Below are 24,305 nucleotides of genomic sequence, written 5' to 3'. Positions count from 1 at the left end.
CCCTTCTGGAGCATCAGAACCTTCCCTATCCTCACCAGCAAGAATGCCTTGTGGGTTCACCTGAAGCCACACCCTACACACCCTTCAACACAGGAACCTGGACACTGGGGCTGGACAGCCTCTGAATTACTTTTAATTAAGAAAATTTTTAAAAAATATTTGTTTATGAGAGAAGAGAGAGTGCAAGTGGGGGTGGGGCAGAGATTTTTAAATTTTTAAAAAATGTTTATGAGAGAAGAGAGACAGGGTATGAGCAGGGGAGGGGCAGAGAGAGAGGGAGGCACAGAACCGAAAGCAGGCTCCAGGCTCTGAGCTGTCAGCACAGAGCCTGACGTGGGGCTCAAACCCACAACCCAGGAGGTCATGACCTGAGCCGAAGTCAGATGCTTGACTGAGCCACGCAGGCGCCCCCTCCCCTTTATTTAACTAGGTAAAACATGCGAGTCTGCCTATCTCATTGATCTCTGTCTTCAAATCTTTAGTAAGCCTGCCCCCAAGAATCTCGACTCTCCAATCTGCACTCACCAACTACGGTGTGTTGATGGTGAATGCTTCTTCTAAATAAGTACTATTCCTGTGGATCAAGTGTTGCCTGTCGGCTGCTGTGTTTCACACACCACAAATTCTCAAGGGCATTTCTAAACCTGCTCGGTCACTAGATGCTGAAGGATACCAGTGCAATGCCAGCACTCACGAACTCTTAAGGATTCCTCATTCATGCAACACGTGTTAACTCACGTGATAAACCCTCACTCGTTATCTTCACCAATGGGAAGCCAGGCTGTCCTGCCACCCAGAATGCTTTGCCTCACACCTCCAGTCCTGTTCCTCCCTCATCCAGCTTCAGGCAACGTTCTCTCACTCGGGCTGTCTCTCGAGGACCATGCCCACCTCTGACCTCAAGGGAGTCTAGACCCAGCAGGCCTCGCTTAATTTTCTCATGACTTGTACTCTGAACCAGCAGACACATAAGGATTTTAAGGTGCTGAAAGGCAAAAATTCAAGGCTTGATTTGTTCAGAATGAGTTTACAGACCAAAGGGAAAGAAAAATAAAGGACATCAGTATAATGGGACCCAAGTAGCATATTCTACTTCCTGAAGGTTAATTCAACACCTGGTTGACTTTTTGTACAATGGTGGTCAAATTAAAGCAAGGAGGGATTCTCATTTTATGTGATATTTATAAAGTTTATGAGATCTTTATCACATCGATCAACTTAGGTGTTTGCTTGGGAGGCAAATGAAACATTCAGCAATTAGAGAACTGGCAAAATTGATCTCTCATACCTCATGATGTGGATTTCCTGGTATTCAGGTCGTAGGAAGGGCCATTCTGCATGGCCCTACCACAGCAGGCACCCATGTCTCTCACTGCTGACTCCTACAGAAGAATTTATGAACACTCACAGTATTTGGGGGAGCGCAGGGAGGTGAGAAGAGGGTGGAGACCTGAACTCCAATCAGATTTTCACCACTTACAGTCGCATGACCTTGGGAGGTTTTTCCCACACCTGAGTCACCTGCCACAAGATGGGGTAATCATTAACCTCATGTCTGTGTGCCGGTTAACAAGATGCTGCGTGTGAAGAATGCCCAGCTCCTAAGGAGAGCCAAATAAAGGAGCTACTGTCCGTAGGAGGTACTGTCCTACCAAAGGATAGGACAGAGAAGCACATGTCCTCACTCAGGCTGTCATCATCAAGTGACTTGCAATTCTCCAGAACATGAGGTTCCTGTCCTTCCTGGGATCTTCAGACCCGGGGGCCACAGGGTACGTCCATTCATGACCTGGTGCAGTGAGGCATGAAGGGTAATCAGTGAGTGAATGTCTTAGTGTCTAATGTAGTATGCAAGCCTGTACTAGTCCATCTTTTTTTTTTTTTTTTTTTCATAAAAATGCTTTGACTTGGGAAAAAAGATCCAATTTTCAGCACGTACCAGTAATGCGTTTTCTTTACTCGAGTTACTTTTCCTTTTGATACCCAACACCTGCTCAAGGCTCCAAGCGTGTCAGAGGCTGCGCTGGAAGCAGATCCGAGAATTCTGGTCTGAGTGACGCATGTCTGAAGCCCCACGCAGGACACTTTACCAGTTTTACATCTCTGGCAAGGCGGTCTGCATTTTGAATTTAACTTACCGCTCTGATTCTTTCAATATGTTTTTGAAAAACAAAACAAAACCAAACCACAAACACTCACACATTTTAAGAAATCTCAAGGGGAAAGAAACATGCTCACTGGAGGCCCATCTCAAACAAACTCCACAAGGAAATCCCACAACTCAATTTCTACCTTGCTTTAATGACTTTGTTTACGACCTCTGTGAAGGGTGTGAACACATCAGGAATAACAGCCATTTATATTTTAAGTATCAGGTTTTATTAAAAAGTGCATTTTGATTAATTTATGGTCTAGGTAAGCTGTTAAGATATCAGTATACTCTCTGGAATAATAACAACTTTACAAATATTTAAAACAAACAAAATTTTAAAAGCCTTTTTATTTCCTTCACCATTATTGTTTTACAATACAAATATCACCTTGTGAATACACCAAAAAAAAAAAAAAAAACCCTACGGAAGATAATTCTGCTGCACGTAAAATACAGAATGGTGTATATACTTCTTCATTCTTAAAAAACTATTTTGTTCTCCACATTGGCAAGTATGGAATAGAATACTTCCCCAAACATACTTCTGTTAGGAGTAAAACTTACAGTTACATGCAGTTTCTGCACAAATATATTTTAAAGAAATAGATCTCTGTTTTTGTTGTTCACCAACAAAATTGTCATGAGAATATGGATAACTAATTTATAGCTTTCAAGTTTTAGTTAAGTGATCGTTTTCAAAACTCTCTTTTTAAAAACAAAGTGTTCATGGCTGTTTTCATTGTATAGTTAAAATCGCACTACCAAATAGACGATAAAATAATTTAAGTGGTACATGTCATTGCTGCCTGTTCACAATATGGGAACAGGGCTCGGATTTTCTAATTAACTCCCCCATCCGTTAATCCACAGCGATTTAAAAACCATAAAGCAGTCTTCGGATTTAATTTAGCTATAAATGCAAAATTTAGTAGTGTATACATACATTTATATTTTCATGGAGTATTTTGTTTTAAATAAAAACATTTAAGATTGCCTACAGACCATACAATCAAGACAAGAAAGGCACTAGAAACATAGACAAATTTCTCTCCCAAGAAGCATTTTTAAATTTTAACTCTCTTCTCTCTGACATGTAAAAATCTTGAAATTTGGTTTTCATAACATCATTTTGAAAAATAAAGTTAGGAAATACTTAGAAAATCACTTTATAACAGAATCTTTTTTTTTTTTGCACTTTTTGACACACTCTCTCTGATTTTTACAAAACCCAAAGTTACCAAACCTTTCTGTGTCTGTCATTTTTTTATTTGAATAGCGGTGCAACAGGTAGAAAGATTTCAGAATTGAACCCCAGTCAGGTGCTTAGAAACCTTCATAGAGACATTTGCTAGAAAATGGCTTACAGCCCAATCTTTGGGGCAAGAGATATGAAAAGTATGTTTTCCCAAGAAAATAATACGCTTTATTTTCCAGATGTGACTGGAAAGACCAGAACTGATGATATAAAAGCTTGTATTTATGCTGTTGCATCGTATACAAAGGAACGTGGTGACGCCAGGTTATGCGGAACCCCGGACTGATGGACAGGAAATGTGTACAGTGCGTGACAGGTGACATTTTCTTTATTGTTGTCCAACGCAGGTCCTTTGGAGAGAAAGAAAGATCACAGTGCTGACCAGGTAACTCAATAGGTTAAGTCAAGGGAACGGCGGAAAGGTAACAGGGTCGGGAGATGTCTGTTGACAGCGTCTGCTCCCCTTGGAGGTCTCCGCACTTGGAGGGCGTCCTCGTGCCCCACGTGGTGCTGCCGCTACGTGTCGCTCACCAAGCGGCTGTACCTCACTTGCCTGCTGAGGTGGAGCGCAGGCCAGGGGAAGGGCCAGTGGTAGGAGCGAGGCACGATCCCCTGCACGTTCTTCTCGAAGTACTGGAAGGGCCTGTACCACCACACCCGGGCCAGGAGGTTCGTCTGGGAAGCTTCTTTGAGCACCTACGGCGACAAGGACAGGACACCCAGTTAAGGGGGAGCGGTTCATGGGTCCCCAAAGGAATGCACATTCTTCTCTAATAATCTTCCACGTGAGGAGGATGGAGTCCCCCAGTTAAAATTCTCAAAGGACCCCAGGCCTGCCCTGCGCCCCCCACGTCCCCCAGTTTCACACACACCCCCCCACTCTGCACTCCTTTGCTAACCAGGGCTGGCCCCCCACCCCCCACCCCCAGCAGGAGAGCAAAGAACTCCAGCTCTGGGAGCGCACGGAACCCACGAGGCCGACTGCATCCCTGGTGCGCAAACGCGCGACCCAGCTAGTGTCTCCGTTACTCCTCTGTGATGGCCTAAGTGTCCGGCTGCCCATAGGCCCAGGGCAGGAGAGGGGGAGCGCCGCCAATCAGGCAGCAGGTGGGCACAGCTTGGAAAGCACTGGTCAGGGGCAGCTGGAAGGCGGCACTTGCTCTAGAAGGATGCCATCTCCGTGTCACAGCACTAACGTTTCTTGCTCACTTTCTGTTCTCAAGTGGGTCAGGGTCACAGAAGACGATGTAATCCTTGCTGCCTAGCCCTCTCAGGGGAGAGACCTAAGCTATCTGTGGCTCTCTGGGCCCCTGTCACCCCCCATGTGCCACGGCCAGGCCAGGAGCAGGAGGGGCTGCAATCTGGCAAGGAGAAGCTCACTTGCTGATTGGCCATGGTGTGATACCACCAGAAGAGCCTTGTGGTGACGTAGTAGGCCACCACCACGTCCACGGTGTAGTGGTCATGTGCCAGGAGGATGCAGAAGACCCCCGCCACGCTGAGGAGCCAGCACACCCAGTGGTACCACCACAGCCGCCGAGGGGAGTCTGGAAAGGGGAGAGACAACAGCCTGTTACTCAAGTACCACGCAGGGCTCCCAACCGCACCTCTGGCACCGCTTCTGAGTCCAGCTACTCTGATCCTTCCTTCTGGGAACAGATCGTTTGTGCTGCGATTTAAGGGTTTTAGTTTATATGTAATCAAGATTAGAATGTAGGCAGCTTGGGGCACCTGGCAGGGTTCAGTCGGTTGAGCATCCGACTTCCGCTCAGGTCATGTTCTCACAGCTTCCAAGTTCAAGCCCCCTGCTGGGCTCTGTGCTGACAGCACAGAGCCTGGAGCCTGTTTCCTATTCTGTGTCTCCCCTCTCTCTGTCCCTCCCCCATTTGCATTCTTTGTCTCTCTTTCTCAAAAATAAATAAACATTAAAAAAAGTTACATAAACTGGGGCGCCTGCGTGCTTCAGTCGGTTAAGCATCCGACTTTGGCTCAGGTCATGATCTCACGGTTTTCGAGTTGGAGCACCACGTTGGGCTCTGTGCTGACAGCTCAGAGCCTGGATCCTGCTTCGGATTCTGTGCCTCCCTCTCTCTCTGCCCCTCCCCTGCTTGTGCTCTGTCTCTCAAAAATAAACAAACAAACATAAAAAAAAATAGTATGGAAGCAACTTATTTTATGAAGTGACTCAATTAGCAATTATAATTTATATTTGGCTATTGCTTGATTCACATATAAAGACGGTTTAAAAGGACAACTGAGAAAATAACACATCATGCTCTACTAAAAAAAAAAAGGCTATCCTCTGACATTTCATTCAACTTACTTATAAATAATTTTGAGTTAAGGCTCCAAATAAAAATTAATATGTTTTGGTCTATAGATGCTTACACACAGACTAGGCAATCATAATTGATCCAACTGTCTTCTTTGCAAGCTCTGAGACTATACACTAATCTGAAACTGTTTGGGAGTTTGAAATTTCAGTTCTCAAACAGAAATAAGAAAGAATCCAAATGCTAGGGAATTTTGAAGTGCATTCAAAGGCAGGGCAGGGTCAGACCAACCTGTCTGTCCCTCGATTTGGAAGGCTCCTGAGGAGACCATCAAAGTCTCTATTCTCTATTCATGCAGGCCTTCCTACCTTGCATTCTCAAAGAATGGGCAGAAGAGGGTCTGAAATTTTACACAAGAATGTCATTTGAATGTGATTGATCCTCCCTACCCAGGGGGAAAGTTCAGACTCTTAATTGGCTTCTCACTGGGTGGGAGAACTAGTCATTCGTTTAACCAGTTATTTATTGAACATCTACTATGTGCCCGGGACAGGAAATGCTCTGGCTACAGCGATCAACAAACGAAATGGGTGAAGAGCCAATCTTTGTTGGGGTAAATCCCTTCCTGGGACAGAGGAAAGACAATGCAAAATAATTATAATAAAGAAGGAGACTTCACACTGTGTTAGAAGGTGTTAAATGTTATGAAAAAAAATACAGTTGAATAGAAGCAGGATCAGAAACCGAGAAGGGGAGGGAGGTTTGCGACTCTAAATGGAGTGGTCAGGGCAGGGGGCGCCATATCCCATCCCCGGGAAAATCTGTCTCGATATCCTAACAACACAAGGAAGCACCTACCATTCATTCTCCACACACCTGTTAGGGTCCGGACATGTCATCCGTTTTAAGTTTTACATCCTGTCCCTTGGCCATAGACTTAGGGAGGTTAATGTCTTCCCCCAGGGTCACAGAGCTGGGGGAGAGCCGAGTCCTCGAGTTTCCTGACATGGCTGGGCTTCTTTCAAGGCTAAGACCTCACGGCCTTTAGAGTACAACCAGCAGGGGCCCCCTGGCTGCGACCCCAGGCCCTGGGGCTCCCACTTCCTTGCACCCCCCCACCCCACTCCTGGCGACCCCTTCCCCCGCCCCAGAGCCTCCCGTCTCACAAACCATCCGAGGGAAAAGGGGCGGAAGACCAGATGCATGCATCGTACCATTTATGTAAACTTTAGAAACCACAATGCCATGACGGGCAAGTCGCAAAATGTGTGGAAATGACAGAGGAAAATGGGAAAGAAGGTGTGAACCGTCTTAATCATATATTACCATTTTATTTTCTTTTTAAAGGGTTATCTGAAACAGATATGGTAAATGTTAGTATCTATTAAAATCTGAGCAGGGGACACGGGTATATACTTTTTTGAGTGTTCAATAATAAAATATTTTAAGTACATTAAAAATTTTATTTTAGGTAGTTTTTAAAAAATTTATTTGTTTCGAGAGAGACAGAGTGAGTGGGGGAGGGGCAGAGAGAGAGGGAGAGAGAGAATCCCAAGCAGGCTCCACGCTGTCAGCACAGAGCTTGATGAGGGGCTCAAATCCACGAACCATGAGATCATGGCCTGAGATGAAATCAAGAGACGGAGGCTTAACCGCCTGAGCCCCCAGGCCTCCTAAGTACCTTTTACAGGACATTCTCATTCAGCGCCTGCGTCATTTAGTGCCCCTGAGCCCACAGACCCCCATACTCCACGTGGGACACATGGACACATGGGCTGCACTGCATCCCCCCAGGCTGGGCTCACGAGCTTTTCTGTGGCCGGGATGTGGCCTGAGTGATCCACTGACACTGGAGGTGACACGTCACCCCAGGAGCCTCGCCTCAGGACTGTCCACAGGCGGGGGGGGGGGGGGGGAAGCGGGGCAGACGCCGCCGGAGGGCTGTCCTGGACTTACACTCTTTGATAAATAGGTAGGTGAGCGTGAGCATGACTGTGTGGCCACTGTACAGGTAGTCCCCGCACAGGTGGTGAGAGCCGGTGATGGACAGGCCACCACCTGCAATGAGCTTCATTATCCTCCGCACCTGGGCTTCCCAGTCTCCAAAAAGCTGGTGGGAAAGAGAAACAAGAGTCAAGGTTAGTCCACACCAAAGTGCTGGGATTCCCACCTAGGGTCAGGGCAAGGCTTTGCAATACTGAGAAACACATACTTGGCCTTGGCCTTCGCCCTCTGAGGCTGGTTATTCCTCACCAGCTGCTTTCACCCACACCCAAGGGCATGTTAACACGGTGGTCCTCGGAAAGCCCGGAAGGTCAGATACCAGGAGAGCCAACCTGGTGATCAGGGGGTTGGGCCTCCAAGGAGGGGAGAGGGCTAGAGGGGCAGTGAGCTGCTGATGGCCATAACTTTCATTATGTTCGAAAAATAATGAGGGGTGCCTGGGTGGTTTAGTCAGTTGAGCGTCCAACTGCTGTGAATTCTGCGTCTCCCTTTCTCTCTGCCCCTCCCCTGCTTACACTCTCTCTCTCAAAAATAAGTAAACATTAAAATTAAAGTCATGATGTATTTATAAAAAACACAAACAAACAACCTTAATACAAAATATCAAGAGTCAGGCTTTTTCAAAAACAATCTCTGAAAAAAGAAGGCTTTGGAAAAATGCCTCCAAGTTCCATGGGAAAATGATTTTCAGCTTAGCACCCTCTGCCCAGCCATACAACTAAGCAAGCCTACAGTACAGGACAGACTAAAGCCATTTTCACAAGATTTCACAGTATTTACCACCTACATACTCTTCAGGGAACTAGACAGGATATGCTTTGTAAAGCAGAGAGAGCAGGAAAAAAAACAGATGGGATTTGCTAGGACATCAGTGAAGGCAGAGCCGAGGGGCTGCGAGCCTGGACAGTGAGCCCGAGGCGGGTCGCCTGTGGGCAGGTGAAACCATAGGGGGTGAGTGTGCACACAGAACACTAGGAAAGCAGAAAGCAAGGCAATCACTAACTCTCCAGGAAACAAAATATTGTGCAGAAGAGTAATTACAGGAAATGACATGAGCTGGCTACAAAGAGCATTTACAAACTAATAATGTGAGCACGGAGTGTGGAGTGTAATCAGAACAGAAAGCCAGACTGGGAAGAGGGACAGGAAGCAAGACCGCCACTGTAGGGGGTGGCGGGAGTGGGCGGGTGTGTGCGCCCAGGGGGAGGTATAGAACTTGTGCCAGGGGAGGGGGCTGGGGCGCTGAGGACCCTCCCTCTGGGCCTTCCTGGTAGGAGGTCAATAATAAGACTTCCATCAGAAAAACAGAGAAACGGAACTGCCATGTCCTTTACAGACTACAGGGTAATACATACACACACACACACACACACACACACACACACACACACACACCCCCTCTGTTAAAAGTAAAAAGTTATGAAGGAAAGTACCACCAGATTCAGTTAAAATTATTGAAAGCAGGTTAGCACCGTGGGGTAGAGTTGGGTCAGAACTGGAGGTGGGGGTGGGGGTGGAGGAGGGAGGGGGCAGCTATTACGTGTTGTGAAAGTTGCGTAGAACCATTTTGTTTAAAAACATTTTTTTAATGTTTATTTTTAGAAAGACAGTGCAAGGGATGGGCAGAGAGAAATAGGGAGACGCAGAATCCAGAGCAGGCTCACAGGCTCTGAACTGTCAGCACAGAGCCCGATGTGGGGCTGGAACTCACGAACCGTGAGATTATGACCTGAGCTGAAGTCAGACACTTAACCGACTGAGCCACCCAGGCGCCCCCATACATGCAATTTAAAAAAAACAAAGGGGCGCCTGGGTGGCTCAGTCAGTTAAGCATCCGATTTCAGCTCAGGTCATGATCTTGCCATCTGTGGGTTCGAGCCCCGCGTCGGGCTCTGTGCTGCCAGCTCAGAGCCTGGAGCCTGCTTCAGATTCTGTGTCTCCCTCTCTCTCTGACCCTCACCTGCTCATGCTCTCTCTCTCTCTGTCTCTCAAAAATAAATAAAAAACATTAAAAAAATTAAAATTGCATGTATGTAATAAACATGATAGAACTTTTTCAAAAGATTTAAATTCAAAGCTGGGTCCAGTTCTATCATAACAATGAAGAATATGAAGAAAAAAAACTATGGCAAAAAAAAAAAAAAAAGCCTGGGTAGCTTTTCACTTTATTTCAGATTGTCTTTCCAAAAACTCTGTGTTTTTTAAACTAGAAATCCTATTTTCAGGTACCATCACCCCATAATTTGCCCTCCCATTTTAGCATGAAAATATTTGTGGGGAACCTGTACACGTCAAGAGGAGGGAGAAATTACCAGGTAAACACAGCATCAAGAAAAAAAAAATAGCCAAAAATTAAGGCTGCATTTCTTACAAGCACCCTTAAAACACCTAAGCTTTCTTTTAAAAAATCTCTTTCCATAGCTGTCAAACCTCTGGGAGGGGCAGTCTCTTCAAGCTTAGTGAGAAACAAGGAAAGGAAAGAGATGGTTATGGCCACATGAAAATGTTTATTTATGTTTAACAAGAAAAAAAGCAAACAAAGTAAAAGACGTGTTGCAAAACAACTGGAGTGGAAACCAGTTAACATCTTCATGGACACGGAACACATAAATCAAGTATATAAGAGGAATGTAGGAGAGAAAATATATCAGAGGATGAAGGAGAGGACTGGTGGGGGGCATGGAAACTGTGGAACAAACATACAAACAGACATGACATTTATAGGAGCTCGTTGCTCCCATATCAAGTTAGCAGAGTAACGGACGCTGGCCGTGGGGGGCTGGGTGGGTACCATGGCTGGGTGACGTGGAGGGGACGTGCAGAATGCAGCCGTCAGCTGTGGCGGGGGGGCAGGCTGGGCTCTCCCACTTGGCTGGTGACCTGAGGCGGCCAGACCCACCTAACCCTTGCCTTCCTCGTCTCCCGCTTGGGGAGCAATAGCGTTATTACCATCGGCAAAATTCCCCTGCAAAAATCATCATTGATACTGACCAGCAGTCCAAACAGCACTGCCTATGACTCTCTGTCACTGAGTCACAGACGCAATCAAAAAGAAATGATCCCAAATGGAAATGAAAGCTTTAGGTACAAATACCCCACTATAATGTTCTTTACAGAAGGAACAGAGTGGAAACAATCTAACCAGGAATGGTTATTAAATAACTGCTCGCTTGCTACTCAAAGCCCAGGCCGGCAGGTACTGGCAACATCGGGAGTCCCTGTAAATGATTCTCGGACCCACTGAGCCAGAATCTGAGGCGACTGGCTGGACTCACACGACAGTGATTCAAACGCATGGACCCAGGCTACGATTGTTGAATAAATTAAGAACAAAATCAGTTTATGATGCCTGTGTAGTAAGTTTGTATCATAAATACTGTCTCTTGTTGCAGAAAGAACAAAACATTTGGAATAATTAACTATGTTTTTTAAAGGCACGCACAGGAAACACCTAGAATGTACAAACTACATGTTAACAGGGTTTTGATGGAAGCTGGTGGGATTTCTCCCAGTGTCTGTCCCAAAGAAACTTCTACTCCCACTTCTCGGGCTAGAAAGAGAGGGATTCTTTTGGAAGTCTGCAGTTGTGAGAGGTTGGCTGCTTTCGAGTGCAGGCAGGACACATGGGAAGAGAATATAGAAGAAAAAACAGGAACTCTGGTCCCATCTCTCATACTTCTTTAGTTTCTTCCCCAATCTGCCTGCTACCATCCTTCAGCATCCTCGGAAAGCTGCTGTGAACATTCTGTACAGTGTTCAGTACAGTTAGAAACCAGCCAGTCTCCGGCTATTAAAAAGTGGGTTTCCTCGTTTCTTGCAGTGCTAACACAGCGCTCTGACGAGAAGTCATTCACCATCATTTGGTTTGCCCGCGGTCTAGTGTACTTGTCTTTTCTCTTCACTGCATCTGAAGAGCAGGGACATTCACCCCCTATTGGCCCAAGAGGGCAAACCTGGAACCAAAGCTCATCAAATAATGCTGTGTAAACCAATGGCTTCAGTCTACCCATGATGAATGGCTGCAAGTGAGTTCTCAAGCAGAAATGCTGAGTATAGTCCTTGCCTCCTACCACGGCTTCACCTTGCAGAAGCCCTGGAAAATCAGCACGGCAGGTCCTATCCTCCGGCTGCCCCGTGTTGCAGCTGGGAAGGGGACTCAAGTCCTGGGATTCCATCTCCTACTATCGGAGACACTGCATGCCTCCTACACACAGCCAGTCCCCCCAAGTTTGCATAAACCAGGATCTGGATACATACAGTGTAACTTTTCCTCGGTGATCATGCAAGTTTGCATAAGGCAGGACCTGGGTCACTTTTCTCCAGCAGCCTGGTACTATTAGATGTTCAGAGCTAACGCCCTGTGATCATGACCCACTGCAAAACATTGCAGCCAGGTGTCTCTCAAATTACTCTTTCATTCATTCATTCATTCAGTGACTCTACCTACCATCATCAGGACAAATAACTTTTTGTCCCATTCCTGAAGAACAACCTTACTGGCAAAGAGAAAAGTCACTCTCATTGACAACAAGCCACGAAAGCTGTCCCAACCACAGGACAGACCCACCAAGGAACTAAGCCTCAAGATGCAGAAGTACTGGTGGCGTCCCTGCCAACCGCGTCCCAAGCACCTGCCTCTGAGAAACACTTGCTCTACCCTGCGGTTTCCCCTCAGCTCCACGCCCTCCCGACGGAGCCCCACACATCCACTCCCGGCATGTCATCCAGCAGGCGGCCCTCCCAACCAGTGATGGGTCCATTAGAACTAACAGGAGTCACGAGAACGTGATTCCATACTCCTGCCCCACACGATTTTTCACACCGTCTTACCACCGCGTGAGCGGGCAGGAAAAAGGGAGTGGTGACAGGGTGGTTTTGTGTACAAAAACCTTAGCTTCCGTGGGGACAGAGATGCCAACTTTCCACCGAGCTTTCCCACTAATGATCCGGTCGTATCCTCACAAGCCTGTCGGGTGGTTGGTGCAGAGGTTATGATGCCCATTTCACAGATGAGCAAATCAACAGAGAGCCTCTTTCTGTTTCACACACTGAGTCAGCTGGGGTCAGATCCCACCTCGCCTCTCCCCTAAGCTATCCCTACAGAGAGCCTGCTGTTGTCGCCAACACCCCCTCCAATGACAAAGGCTGCACAGTCTCTGCAGGGTGTGGTGGTTGTTCTCATGAAATCCGGTGCACTTTACACAAGCCATTTCCACGCAGGTGCACAGGAGTCCTCGCTAAAGATCCACTTTCCCATAAGGTTTTGTTTTTTTTCCCATTTAAATCAAACTTTCCCCTTTCTATAAAAGTTGTTCTCATGGAAGTCTTTCACAAACCAAGGGCATGTTTTCCGCCTTCTCAAACAAGGTGTTTCCCATCTGCCCTTGACTTTCCTGGCCCTGGACTGTGCTGTACCCTGCTGGAGGGGTGCTCCAACGTCTCTGAGTCTGCCTGCATCGGCGCAACAAGCCCCGGGTTGGGGTCAAGTGTGCAGAGGGCTCTGGATGAACGCTCTGCCCAGTGCAGCCTCCGCGTTCTCTCATCTGGAAGATGGCAAGAGCAATCTCTCCTTGCCCACGGCCCTGATGGCCAAAGTGAGGGGGGCTGGGCTACAAGTGCCCACTCTGCTGCAAAGCACGTCCAAACTTCAGGCAGTGCGGCAACGAGCCCATCCTTCGGGGACAACGCCACGCCAGCACCCAGCAAGCGACCGGGGTGGCTGTCCACATGGCCCTCACCGACTCGTCTCTAGTTACAAGGCACTTTCTGAACATTTCCTCCACATGGTAACTGCTTCATTCCACCCACAAATACTGCATCCACCTCAATGGATCTCAAGTGGATTGATCTCACTACATGCCCTCTCACAACTCACTTAGGCAACTTCTAAAAAGAAGTTTCCCTCCATTAGGTTCTGAAGGGTCTGGCTCTCTGCACCTCTCCATTATCACTTGTACCCATCCATTGTAATACTAGGCAGGTTGTTTTTTGTTTTTTTTTTTAATTTTGTGGGGGCACAGTCTAATTATCATCGATAAAACACGAAATGCCCAACCAGCCTCCCTTTCTCCCCACAAAAACTTCGGTATTCTTTTCATGGACCCTAGTAAGGGACTTATCAAAGCTTCATAAAGTCTTAAATAAAGGCTAGTTACAGATTTCCCATGTTCTTATTTGTTGCATTAAATAAATCCAGTATTTCAGCAAGGCACTGATTATCCTTTAACAAAATTACATTTGCCTTTAGCGTTGGGAGATCCTTTAGGCTCACCTGTTCACAAAGCAAAACGTTATAAGAAAACTCCCTCACGTGTTTGTTAGGAAAATCTCTAAATCTAAAGAAAAATACGGATCTCCTCGACTATACCACCTCCTGATAAACCCATAGTGAGCTGAAAATGTTAAATGGAAAATGCACTAACTGTATCACTGCAAAATCAGAAACCCCTAAGTCAAGCCACTTAGGCAGGAATCGTGTGTCTGGTGAAACCCACATGCTCTTCACATAGACCCATCCATCACCAATGTGTGGCCACCGATGCTTCGTTCTCCCTCTTTCCTGGACCAGCTGAGAACAAGCTGAATGTGCTAGGACACGTTTCTCCACCGTCACACTCCTAAATGTTAACTACGAGGCAGTACAGCCCCAGTTAGGACGTCTCTGCATCTTATGCCCCAGTTGAGGGTCCGATTGGAGGATACACAGTGAGGACACTTGTCACAGTCTTAATTCCTCCCAGTCTGCTAGTTTCTCAGTCTTTGTTTTTATGACACTGATATTTTTGAAGTCTAGCCTCGTTTCTTTATAGAATGTCCATTCATTTGGGTTTATCAGATTGTTTATGTTCAAATTCAGGTGAAATGTTATTGGCAGGAATATTACAGAAATGACGGGCCCTTCTCCACTCATCACAGTGAAAAGCATCTCCCATCATTTGTCCTGTGACTGGTTTGATCACTTGGCTACAGGAGTGCCTGCCGGGTTTCTCCACTGAATACACACTTCTGCCTGTGTAATTAATAAGCAGTTTGTGTCTTTTCTAAATTAGTTAAGTATTATGCCCCCAACCTTTTGCCCAATGGCCTCAACACCAATAATGGCTTCTGCTTAAATTTTGACTGTACTTGTCGCAAATGGTGATTTTCTTTTGCCTTTTTCTCCCTCAACTTTTTTTTTAACTAATGTGTTATAATCAACTACTGTCATTATTTCACTGTGATACTGCAATTATCTCAGACATGTCGGGTGGGAAACTCTCCAGCAGGGAATAAGGCTTCTCAAGGGGAGGCCCTGGCCTGTGGTGGCCCGGCAGCTCTGGGACCCCTCCCTCAGGATAGGAGTCCCTCCGTCCACCTGCCCATACTCTGACACGGTAGAAAATGCTTCATGGAGACCCATCCGCCGCCACCTGTGGGGCACCCTGGGGTGCCAGCAGAGCGCTCTCTGAGCCTGGTGATCTCCCTCTAGATGGCTACTGCCATGTGGAAAATCTGCCACCTGTGCCAGTGTCCTCCAGTCATGGCCCTCTCTGCCTCACCTCTTATTCAGGCCATGGTGGCAACATGGCCTCATGGCCTCCCTCATGACCAGACAGAGACGTGGCTAGACTCCCTGCCCCATCACCAAAGACCGATGGTATCTGGGAGACAGCAGGCAGGGGTGCAGCCATGAACCAACTGCAAGTCCCCCCCTACCCCCCCAGGATGGCTGAATGAGAACAGGGTGTTCATAACAGGGACCTGGCATCCGGCACCAGGACAAGTCCTCTGTCCTCCCCCACTCCGAGAGAGCTGGAGCGCCCCTCGAAGGGACACAGGTGGCCACCTCACACTCCTCCTGCTATGCTGTCCCCTATAGCCTAGCTCCTCGGAAGGGTGACAAGACCCCCAAGTCTGCCCATAGGGCCTCTCTGGCTCCATCCCTGCCCACGTGCCACTGGGTCCCCTGCACAGGGACACCCCCTTCCCCAGACCACCTCTACACTTTTCTGCATCTTGACTCCAGCTGGCAAACTCCTAGTCGTCCCTATGAGACCTGGCGGGGATGGCCAACACCCAGCAGAGTCTGCTTCCTTCTGAGGGGGCCACAGGCAGGTCAGGGTGATCCACTAGGTACCCAGGGGAACCCCTGTGGTATCGATCTGTGTATCCTCAAATCACCTCACACAGGGCAGGTGCTCTAGAAACGCCTGTTCAGGAAATGATCTCCCTGCCTCACAGCCCGGGAGAGTGGGGCTCCCTGATGAGGTTTCCTTAAATACAACCACGTAGAAACTCTAAAGCTTATAACATCACGTAAAACCGTGCCAAGGGTAAACTGTAAGGAAACAGGAATAAAGGCACAGAATGCACAATCAGAAACACGTGAAACGAAGATGCATAAAGGACTAACAACCATACGGAAACATTCACAGTAAACAGGACTCACTGACTGTAAAAACTTTCCTCTTGCTGTATTTTTTTCAGTGTATCTATAATAAATGTATAGTTCCTTTACAATGGGAAAAAATCTTTTTAAGAGAGAAGAAACAATTCAGTGCATTTCTTTTTTTCTTTTTTTTTTTTTTTTTGGTCCCTGAAAAAAAGAACAGTGGAGCCAGACACAGGAAGAGCCTTGGGATGGGGAAGGTTCTAGAAATTACCTGCAAGTAGTTAAAAGTGAAAAGGAAAGGAAAGGAGGGTCACAGTGACGGTAAGAAATGGGGCAGCAACCAGAAAACTAGGTGAAATCGCACACTATTAAAGGTCCACACGATTCCACAGAAGGACATGCAGCTACTTTGGTAATGGACGCAGGCCATGTTCTCATAGCCAACGAGGACCCGGGACTGGTGAGCATGCAGGGCTGCCTGCCACTCGGGGGGCCACCTGAGAACCCAAAAAAGCACCAGAAGAGGCTGCAAGGTCCTGCAGAGCGAGGTGGGGCCTCCACGGCTCGGCCGCGGGCTGGAGGAGAAGCTTGGACCCTTCTGGTTCCCAGGATGCGGGCAGGGAGAGCACGGAGGTCGTTCTGTCTCTGCCGCTGAACAGTGAACTCCAAGTGCCACCCAAACACAGCCTGTCCCACAGCGGGCCATGTTCAAGTGCATGAGGCGGGGGGGGGGGGGGGAATGAAACACAAGAGCTCTTCCCAGTTCAAGAGACCCACGTCCCTGAAGATGCCATGTCAGATCACGGGCCCAGCCAACTCAGTGCCCGTGCTATGACGTGACCATGACCCTTTCTGTTCCAACATCACCATGGAGACCACACACAGCAAAACCCAGCACCCACCTCACCCTGATCTCAGCCACGGAGTCCCTCTCACGGTTACTGGAGGGAGAGCTGAAAACAGCCCACGGCGTCTCCTCCGCCAGCTCTAGGCTGCGTGCAGACCTAGGGCCCCAGGCGGTCTTCCTTTGCTCCGACAGTCAGAGCAAGCCAGCCTACAGAGAGCTAAGGACACCCCGGAATTCGCAAGTATTTCTGCCTTTCTGTTTCTTTTTTAAAACTGAATCTGAAATGGCGGGAACAAGAGGACAGGAGGCTGTGTTCTAGTTGGTTCATGTGCTCCTGGCAGGAAAGCTCTGAGGATGTTAACGGGGCCAAAGGCGGTGTCAGGCCAGCTTGTGTCCGCTAGGCCACAGGACATGTGCGTCCCAGGAACTCCTCGTCGAGCGGCTGAACATGCCGACTCCCCTCTGCACATCTCCGAGGGGGCTCAGCTCTGGCGGGGGGACACCAGGGGAGGCTGCTCCTGCTTCCTCCCCTCTTCATCGCACACGCCCGCACACAATCACCGCACACGCCCGCACACAATCACCGCACAGGGTCACTGCACATGCCTGGACACGATCACCACACACGCCTGCACATGATCACCGCACGTGTGAAATGTGCACCAGACCGGGGAGGGTGTAGGGCTGAAGCACGGTGACGATAACCCTTCATTTAGCATTTTCCACCATCAGACCCCTACGTGCCACCGTCTCCCCCAGAGCTCCTTCAGACAGACCCACAAAGTGTCACTCAGCACCCTGTGGCCATTAAGGAAACCGAGGTACTGAGGTAAGGTCAATGCAACTGTCCAGGGCTGGGAAGCTGTTGTGTGAGATCTTCCTAGCTCTGACCTCAGTTCTTCCTGCCACTCGTTACCCAGTCGGTTTGTACTCTTACGGGGTGAGAAGGCCCCTCTCTGTGCAATGGCTCAGGGGGAGACTGAGAGGGAGGAGGAGCAATGAAGGGACCACACATAGCACGGCACGGGGTCCCTTCCTGGAGCGCCTTTCAATCCTGGTGAGCCGTGGGCAGCGCTGGGACCCAGGGTCCCCCTCTAGCGCCCCCTTTTCCCCTTCTGACGCTGTTCCAGCCCTTGACTGACCACTCGGCTTCTTCGAGCTTGGCCTGCCACACTAGAGCGACTCTGGCCTCCACAGCCTCCCTGACTTCTCCGTCCAGCCTCAGCAATCATTCCCTTTCTCCTGGGGACCGCTCCTGCTGACGCAGTTACGACTGAACTGGAATCAAGTCTCCAGAGCCAACTTTATATTTAGAGATAAAATGGAGGAGAAAAAATGGCTCATTGACACTATCAAGGAAAACCGGGTAGATCCAGAATGTGGAGTGCCCCCACAGGACAGCTGGTGTTAACTAGGAACCGTCGATATCAAAGAATTACAGTTTATCATGTTGACTGTGACAACAGCATGAAAGTTATAAAAAAGAAAAATGCCCAAACTTTTCAGGTGCATACTGAAGTATGTAGCCATGAAATGGCATTGTCTGAGGTCTGTTTTAAAATACTTCAAGGGGCACCCGAGTGGCTCAGTCATTTAAGTGTCTGACTTCAGCTAAGGTCACGATCTCATGGCTTGTGAGGTCTAGGCCCGCATCAGGCTCTGTGCTGACAGCCCAGAGCCCAGAGCCTGTTTCAGATTCTGTGTCTCCCTCTCTCTCTCTGCCCCTCCCCGGCTCATGCTCTCACTCTCATTCTCCCAAAATAAATAAAACACATTACAAAACATATTTTTTAAATTTTTTAAATACTTTGAATTAAAATGAGATGAAGCTAGCATAGCCAATCTTGATAACCACAGAGTCTGGGCATTGGGTAAGTACAGCTTCCAGACATGAGGCTCTCTACTCTTGGAGATGTGTATGAACAGTTTTGGAATAAAAAATGTTTTCTGAATCTCTTCTTCCAAGAGCCTGTTCTACAAAAGAAGTAATTCAATTTAACACATTTTAACCAGTTACTGTTGCTAAGCTGTGCTCAAGTTTCATTCCCTCCTGTGTTCTTTTATTTAAAAAGCCCCAGTTTATAAATGTCCCATCAGGAGGGATGGCCCCAGCTGGGATTTCTGGCCACACCATAAACCAGAGGCACATTTGGGTTGTGTTTTGTATTTCTGTGCACAGTTCCTGCTGTGACCTCGGTCTCTACCAGGAAAAACCACAACTATTTACAGCCACGGGACCTTGGCTAGATTTGCTGATGACTCAGGCAGAGTGTGGGTACCAGGGGCCCGGGCGTGGGCTCGCCGGCCTGCACGGGATGGCAGAGAGAGACTACAAGGAAAAGCAGAGTAGGGACCAGAGCAGAGAGCGCGGCCACGCAGCACGACCCTTCACAGCGGATCCGGGTCTGTGGGTCTGGCCAGACTGCACATCCACCTAACCCGGAGCCATGCTCCCTGCTCGAGGCACTGCCCGACGCGCACAAACTTCTTCTGAGAAGCTAAACTCAACTTAGGCGAATGCATCCTCCGCTGTCGGCCTAGTGCTGGGAACGCGCTGCTCCTCAAGCCGGCCTCCCACCCAGAGTCTGCACACATCGCCAGAGCCTCACTGTAAGATCCGTCCTACAGCCCAGCAGCCCCGGAAGCGCTCAAGGGGTTTCACGGAGGCTGCAGAAGATGCGAGGCCGGCTTCCTGGGGGGCAGAGGGGACGAGACGGAAGGTAGAGGGACGTGGGGCCGCTGTGAGGGGGGAGCGGAAGCTGGGACCACTCGTGCCTGAGGCAGCTTCTCCAGAGCAACGTCTGAAGTGAACATGGAGGAAGAGAAAAGCTGGGGACCAGCTATCCTCCGGAGCACACCCCTAAGTCTTAGAAGGAAGCGGAGCCAATAAGTAAGCACATAATTTAAAGGGATCCAAACTGTCAAATGAGATCGACACCACTGCAAAAACCCAATACATTTTTCAGTTCTCTCTCACAGCTCCAACAGAGACTCTTCTAGAAAGAACACATGTAAAAGGGGAGGGAGCTGAAAGAACCTGGGCATTTTACCAACATGAGTGTGGTGCAAAGAAATCATTCCAAACACATCAGGGCATTCCGTACTTTCTCCCAACCTAACTGCGACACCAGCCTCTTCTTACTGCATTAGCGCTTTGGTACAAGGCAACATTGCAAAACCTCAATCTTCTGCTATTATTTCAAAAGTTCTGGTGATCTCCCTAGTTGGAAGCACTGAAAGGTAAAGGGTATTTTGTAAACCTGGTGGAAAAACATAGACCACAAGAGAGGAATGGAGTTTATTTTAGGAAAGGACTCTGTGCCACCAGAGATCAATAGGGCCACACGCGCCTCCGGGAGCAGCGATCCTGTTCTGGTGGGGGAAGGGGGGGCGAGGGGACAGGGACAGCGTCTCCGCTCTGCCCTTCGAGATGACTACTGCAGGGATTAATAGAAAGAAGACAAAAATATCACTGGAAGCCCAACTTTCCATCCAAGAGAGGGAAAAAGCATGTAAAAGCTCTTGGATCCGTGTCAAGGGAGGTGATACAAGTTTGGCAGGAAATCCAAAGAGCTGCAGTCACACACATAGCTCAGTGCTGCACGCCCCCCCTCCCCGCCACCGCACACTCACTAGACCACAGACGCTGCGAGCGGAGCACTGCTGGGGCGAGGAGGCATGCAGGAGGGGGCGGGAGGCTCAGGGACAGGCCCTGACGCGGCCGGGGTGCCTTGACCATCTTCTAAAGAAACTTCTACCTCCGGCCTTAGTCAAAGGACCCCTGGGCAAGAGGACAGACAGGGAGAAAGGGAAAATCACAAGGAGCGAAGGTTTACCTTCGGAGAGCAGTTGAAATGCATGCCGGGCACTGGGAGTGTGGTGACGTACATCGTGATACACCGATAGAGGTACAGTGTGCCGACGATGCAGAAGAATCTTCTGCTAATAATAGACCTGGAAAAGGGGAAAAACAGGGCACTCAGTCATGAAACTATGCAGGTTAATTTCAGTTCTCCGTGACCCGACCCAACCAGCCAACCCCAGAGTTACTTGGGGGCCTGGTAAAAGAATCTTGTAGCCAAAGCTGATAGATCAAGGTGAAGATTTTAAGAAGGATGTTGTGGTTTTTTATTTTTGCTATTAACTGGCCCAGAGAGTTTAAAATGCTCTCTATTGCTATTAATTAGGCTTTTTGAGGCCTTAGACCTGAGCAGACGTTCACCTGATGTGTAAGCAGGGCCCATTCTGACCCACCACAGCTGACTCAGTGTCTCTGGTTAAATGCAGGGAGTCTCTTCTGCCATAAAACTGAAATGACACTAAAGTGTGAGTTCAAAATTTTTCTGACAAGGAATGGGTCAAGGACTCTGAACAGTTTCACACGTACATCCCAGAAATGGATTCTCTTCGCTACTATCTGAGAAAGCAGAACATCAAAGTAAAGAGCCTGTCTGAGAGACCGCAGGTAGCATGTGACCCCGCCTCTCTCTGTTTCCGAACCATGTGGCCGTGGGTCAGGCCATGGACATCCCTGACTCACGCTCTCTGAATCTGTAAACCTGGGGTCATGACGTCAGAAATCCTGTATTGGAAAGCCCCTGTCACACGCGCACGATGGTTATGTGGATGGATGACAAAACAAGCAGGGAATAGATACAGAGCCGTGAGCCTTTCTGAGGGATCACCCGAGAACACGTGCATGGAGTACCGAGTTTGAGAGCTTCCGGCATCAAGGTCCACACAGGTCACCTTCTGTGAAATTAACTTGTACTGACTTCAGGGTGTCCTTGGACAGAAACATTCCCTCCCATCTTACGTCTAGTCTACCCTGTTCTTCCTTTTTTAAAAAAATTTTTTTAATGTTTTTTATTTATTTTTGAGAGAGAGAGACAGTGCGAGCAGGGGAAGGTCAGAGAAAGAGGGAGACACAGAATCTGAAGCAGGCTCCAGGCTCTGAGCTAGCTGTCAGTGCAGAGCCTGACATGGGGCTTGAACTCACGAACCGTGAGGTCATGACCTGAGCTGAAGCTGGACACTTAACTGACTGAGCCACCCAGGCGCCCCTACCCTGTTCTTCCAAAGGCCAGGATCACCATCCTGTGGGCTCCTCCTTCTCTGCCATGAGCTGTTCAAGAGTTTCCTTGGCCTGGGGCAGCCGGAGTTAAACACATAAAATCTGACACATGTGGGACAGGCTTTCCTCTCAGAAAGTGGCCTTCAGCCACTCTGCAGTGTTACTGGATTCTTAGGCAGGATGCATATTCCTATTGCAGTGCAGACTAGAAAGAGTACTTGGTGTCATCAGTATTTTTGGGGTTAATGAGAAGAACAAAAGTTAATGGGTTCAATAATGGGTCAGCGGTGTGAATAAAGAAATTAAAAATGAATAACCCACGTGACTGCACTGGCCTTTCATTCCTAACTGCACCTGTCGGTGTAGGTTTCTTTGGATGTATGGACGGGGTCTGGTGTTTTACCCCCCTCACCCAGATTTCAGAAACTGGGTCAGAATCGCTCCCCACAGAGGAGGTGTTACTTTCTCTCAGCAAAGCTGTGCATGCCAACTCCAAGCGCAAGAATTTATCCAGCGTAAAGCTGTCTTGTAAAGGCATGTGCCTCTCAGTGAGACAAAAAGCACACAACACAAAGAAGGACAATGCTAGAGGATAATATGAACCCCATAACTGTCTGACCAAGAATACTTGAAACACCAAAGTGAATTGTACATTGTGAGACATAAAGATTATCTTTCTTCAGAAGGAAAGGCCTTCTCTAGCCACCCACCCAAACAAACCAAAATTATTTGCAACTTCATTTGAAGAACACAAGAAAGACCTAAGACACAAAACTGTTTATCTAGATCTGTTTATTTCTTTAGGGGAAGACAAAGTGACTGCTATCAGTTAATTTGGGTAACAATTACAATTCTTAAAATATTAAAGAATTTTTAAATATTTATTCATTTCTGGGTGAGAGAGAGACAGAGAGAGAGCGCGCGCGTGTGCATGTGCGCAAGCAGGGGAGGAGCAAAGAAAGAGAGGGAGACACAGAATCCAAAGCAGGTTCCAGGCTCTGCGTTGTCAGCACACAGCCCAATGCAGGGCTCAAACTCACAAACCACGAGATCATGACCTCAGCTTGAAGTTGGAGGCCCAACCAACTGAGCCACCCAGGCACTCCAGGACTTAAAAAGGAATTAAATAAGGGGCGCCTGGGTGGTTCAAACAGTTAAGCATCCAACTCTTGATTTAGGCTCAGGTCATGGTCCTATAGTCATTAGATTGAGCCCCACATTGGGCTCCACACTGAGCCTGGAGCCTGCTTAGGATTCTCTCTCTCCTTCTCTCTCTGTTCCTCCTCATTCGTGCTCTCTTTTTCTCTCAAAAAAAAAAAAAAAAAAAAAGTAACCTTTGAAAAATAAAACAAAAATTAAAAGTAACAAACACTGAGAATTCAGTCGCATTTACTCTTTGACTTTAAGTGAAAAAAACCAAATGAATGTATCTTGTGACTTTATCAGTATTGACAAGGTCACAAGTTGAAAGCGGCTGTAAGAATCACTTAATCTTTCAAAAATTAATCTTAGAGTATCTTCAATATATAATGTTAAGCCAGGATCTCCCCCCACAAACTTAAAAAAGTAGGTAATGAAAGTGTTTCAAAGAAGTGTATGTACTTAAGGCACTGATTTCCTTAATCAAAAATTTCACACATTAGAATTTTTTACTTACTTAGAGGTTTACAAGTTTAAGATGTGTGTGCTCACCCCAGCAGCACATATACTAGAATCAGGATGATACAAGTTCCAGATGTGTTCTTTAAAAAGGTTTAAAGTAGATTTTGGATACTAGCCCAGTAATCCAATGAAGAAATGGGCAGAAGACATGAATAGACACTTCTCCAAAAAGGACATCCAGACGGCCAACAGGCACATGAAATGATGCTCAGCATCACTCAGCATCAGGGAAATACAAATCAAAACCACACTGAGATACCACCTCACACCAGTCAGAGTGGCTAAAATGAACAAATCAAGAGACTATAAATGCTGGCAAGGATGTGGAGAAACGGGCACCCTCCTACACTACTGGTGGGAATGCAAACTGGTGCAGCCACTCTGGAAAACAGTGTGGAGGTTCCTCAAAAAACTATCAATAGAACTCCCCTATGACCCAGCAATAGCACTGCTAGGAATTTACCCAAGGGATACAAAAGTGCTGATGCATAGGGGCACATGTACCCCAATGTTCACAGCAGCACTTTCAACAATAGCCAAAACATGGAAAGAGCCTAAATGTCCATCACCTGATGAATGGATCAAGAAGATGTGGTTTATATACACAACAGAGTACTACATGGCAATGAGAAAGAAGGAAATATGGCCATTTGTAGCAAAGTGGATG

At 47.7% G+C, this 24,305-nt stretch overlaps 1 protein-coding gene across 5 annotated transcripts in view; it reads right to left on the bottom strand.

The window, feature by feature from the left end:
- Positions 1–2,356: 2,356 nt before the first annotated feature.
- SGMS1 (sphingomyelin synthase 1) overlaps positions 2,357–24,305 on the bottom strand; it is a 231,329-nt gene continuing 209,380 nt past the window's right edge. For all 5 annotated transcript variants that reach the window (XM_029931707.1, XM_029931708.1, XM_029931710.1 and 2 more), the window contains 4 exons: positions 20,739–20,856; positions 7,637–7,790; positions 4,788–4,954; positions 2,357–4,103 (listed from right to left, as the gene is read on the bottom strand). In XM_029931707.1, the coding sequence (XP_029787567.1) occupies positions 3,924–4,103; positions 4,788–4,954; positions 7,637–7,790; positions 20,739–20,856 (619 nt within the window). In that variant the 3' untranslated portion in view covers positions 2,357–3,923. The remainder of the gene's footprint in view (positions 4,104–4,787; positions 4,955–7,636; positions 7,791–20,738; positions 20,857–24,305) is intronic.

The sequence above is a fragment of the Suricata suricatta genome, chromosome 2, assembly GCF_006229205.1.
Source record: "Suricata suricatta isolate VVHF042 chromosome 2, meerkat_22Aug2017_6uvM2_HiC, whole genome shotgun sequence".
Classification (NCBI taxonomy): Eukaryota; Metazoa; Chordata; class Mammalia; order Carnivora; family Herpestidae; genus Suricata; species Suricata suricatta.
This window is presented reverse-complemented; position numbering and strand designations above follow the sequence as displayed.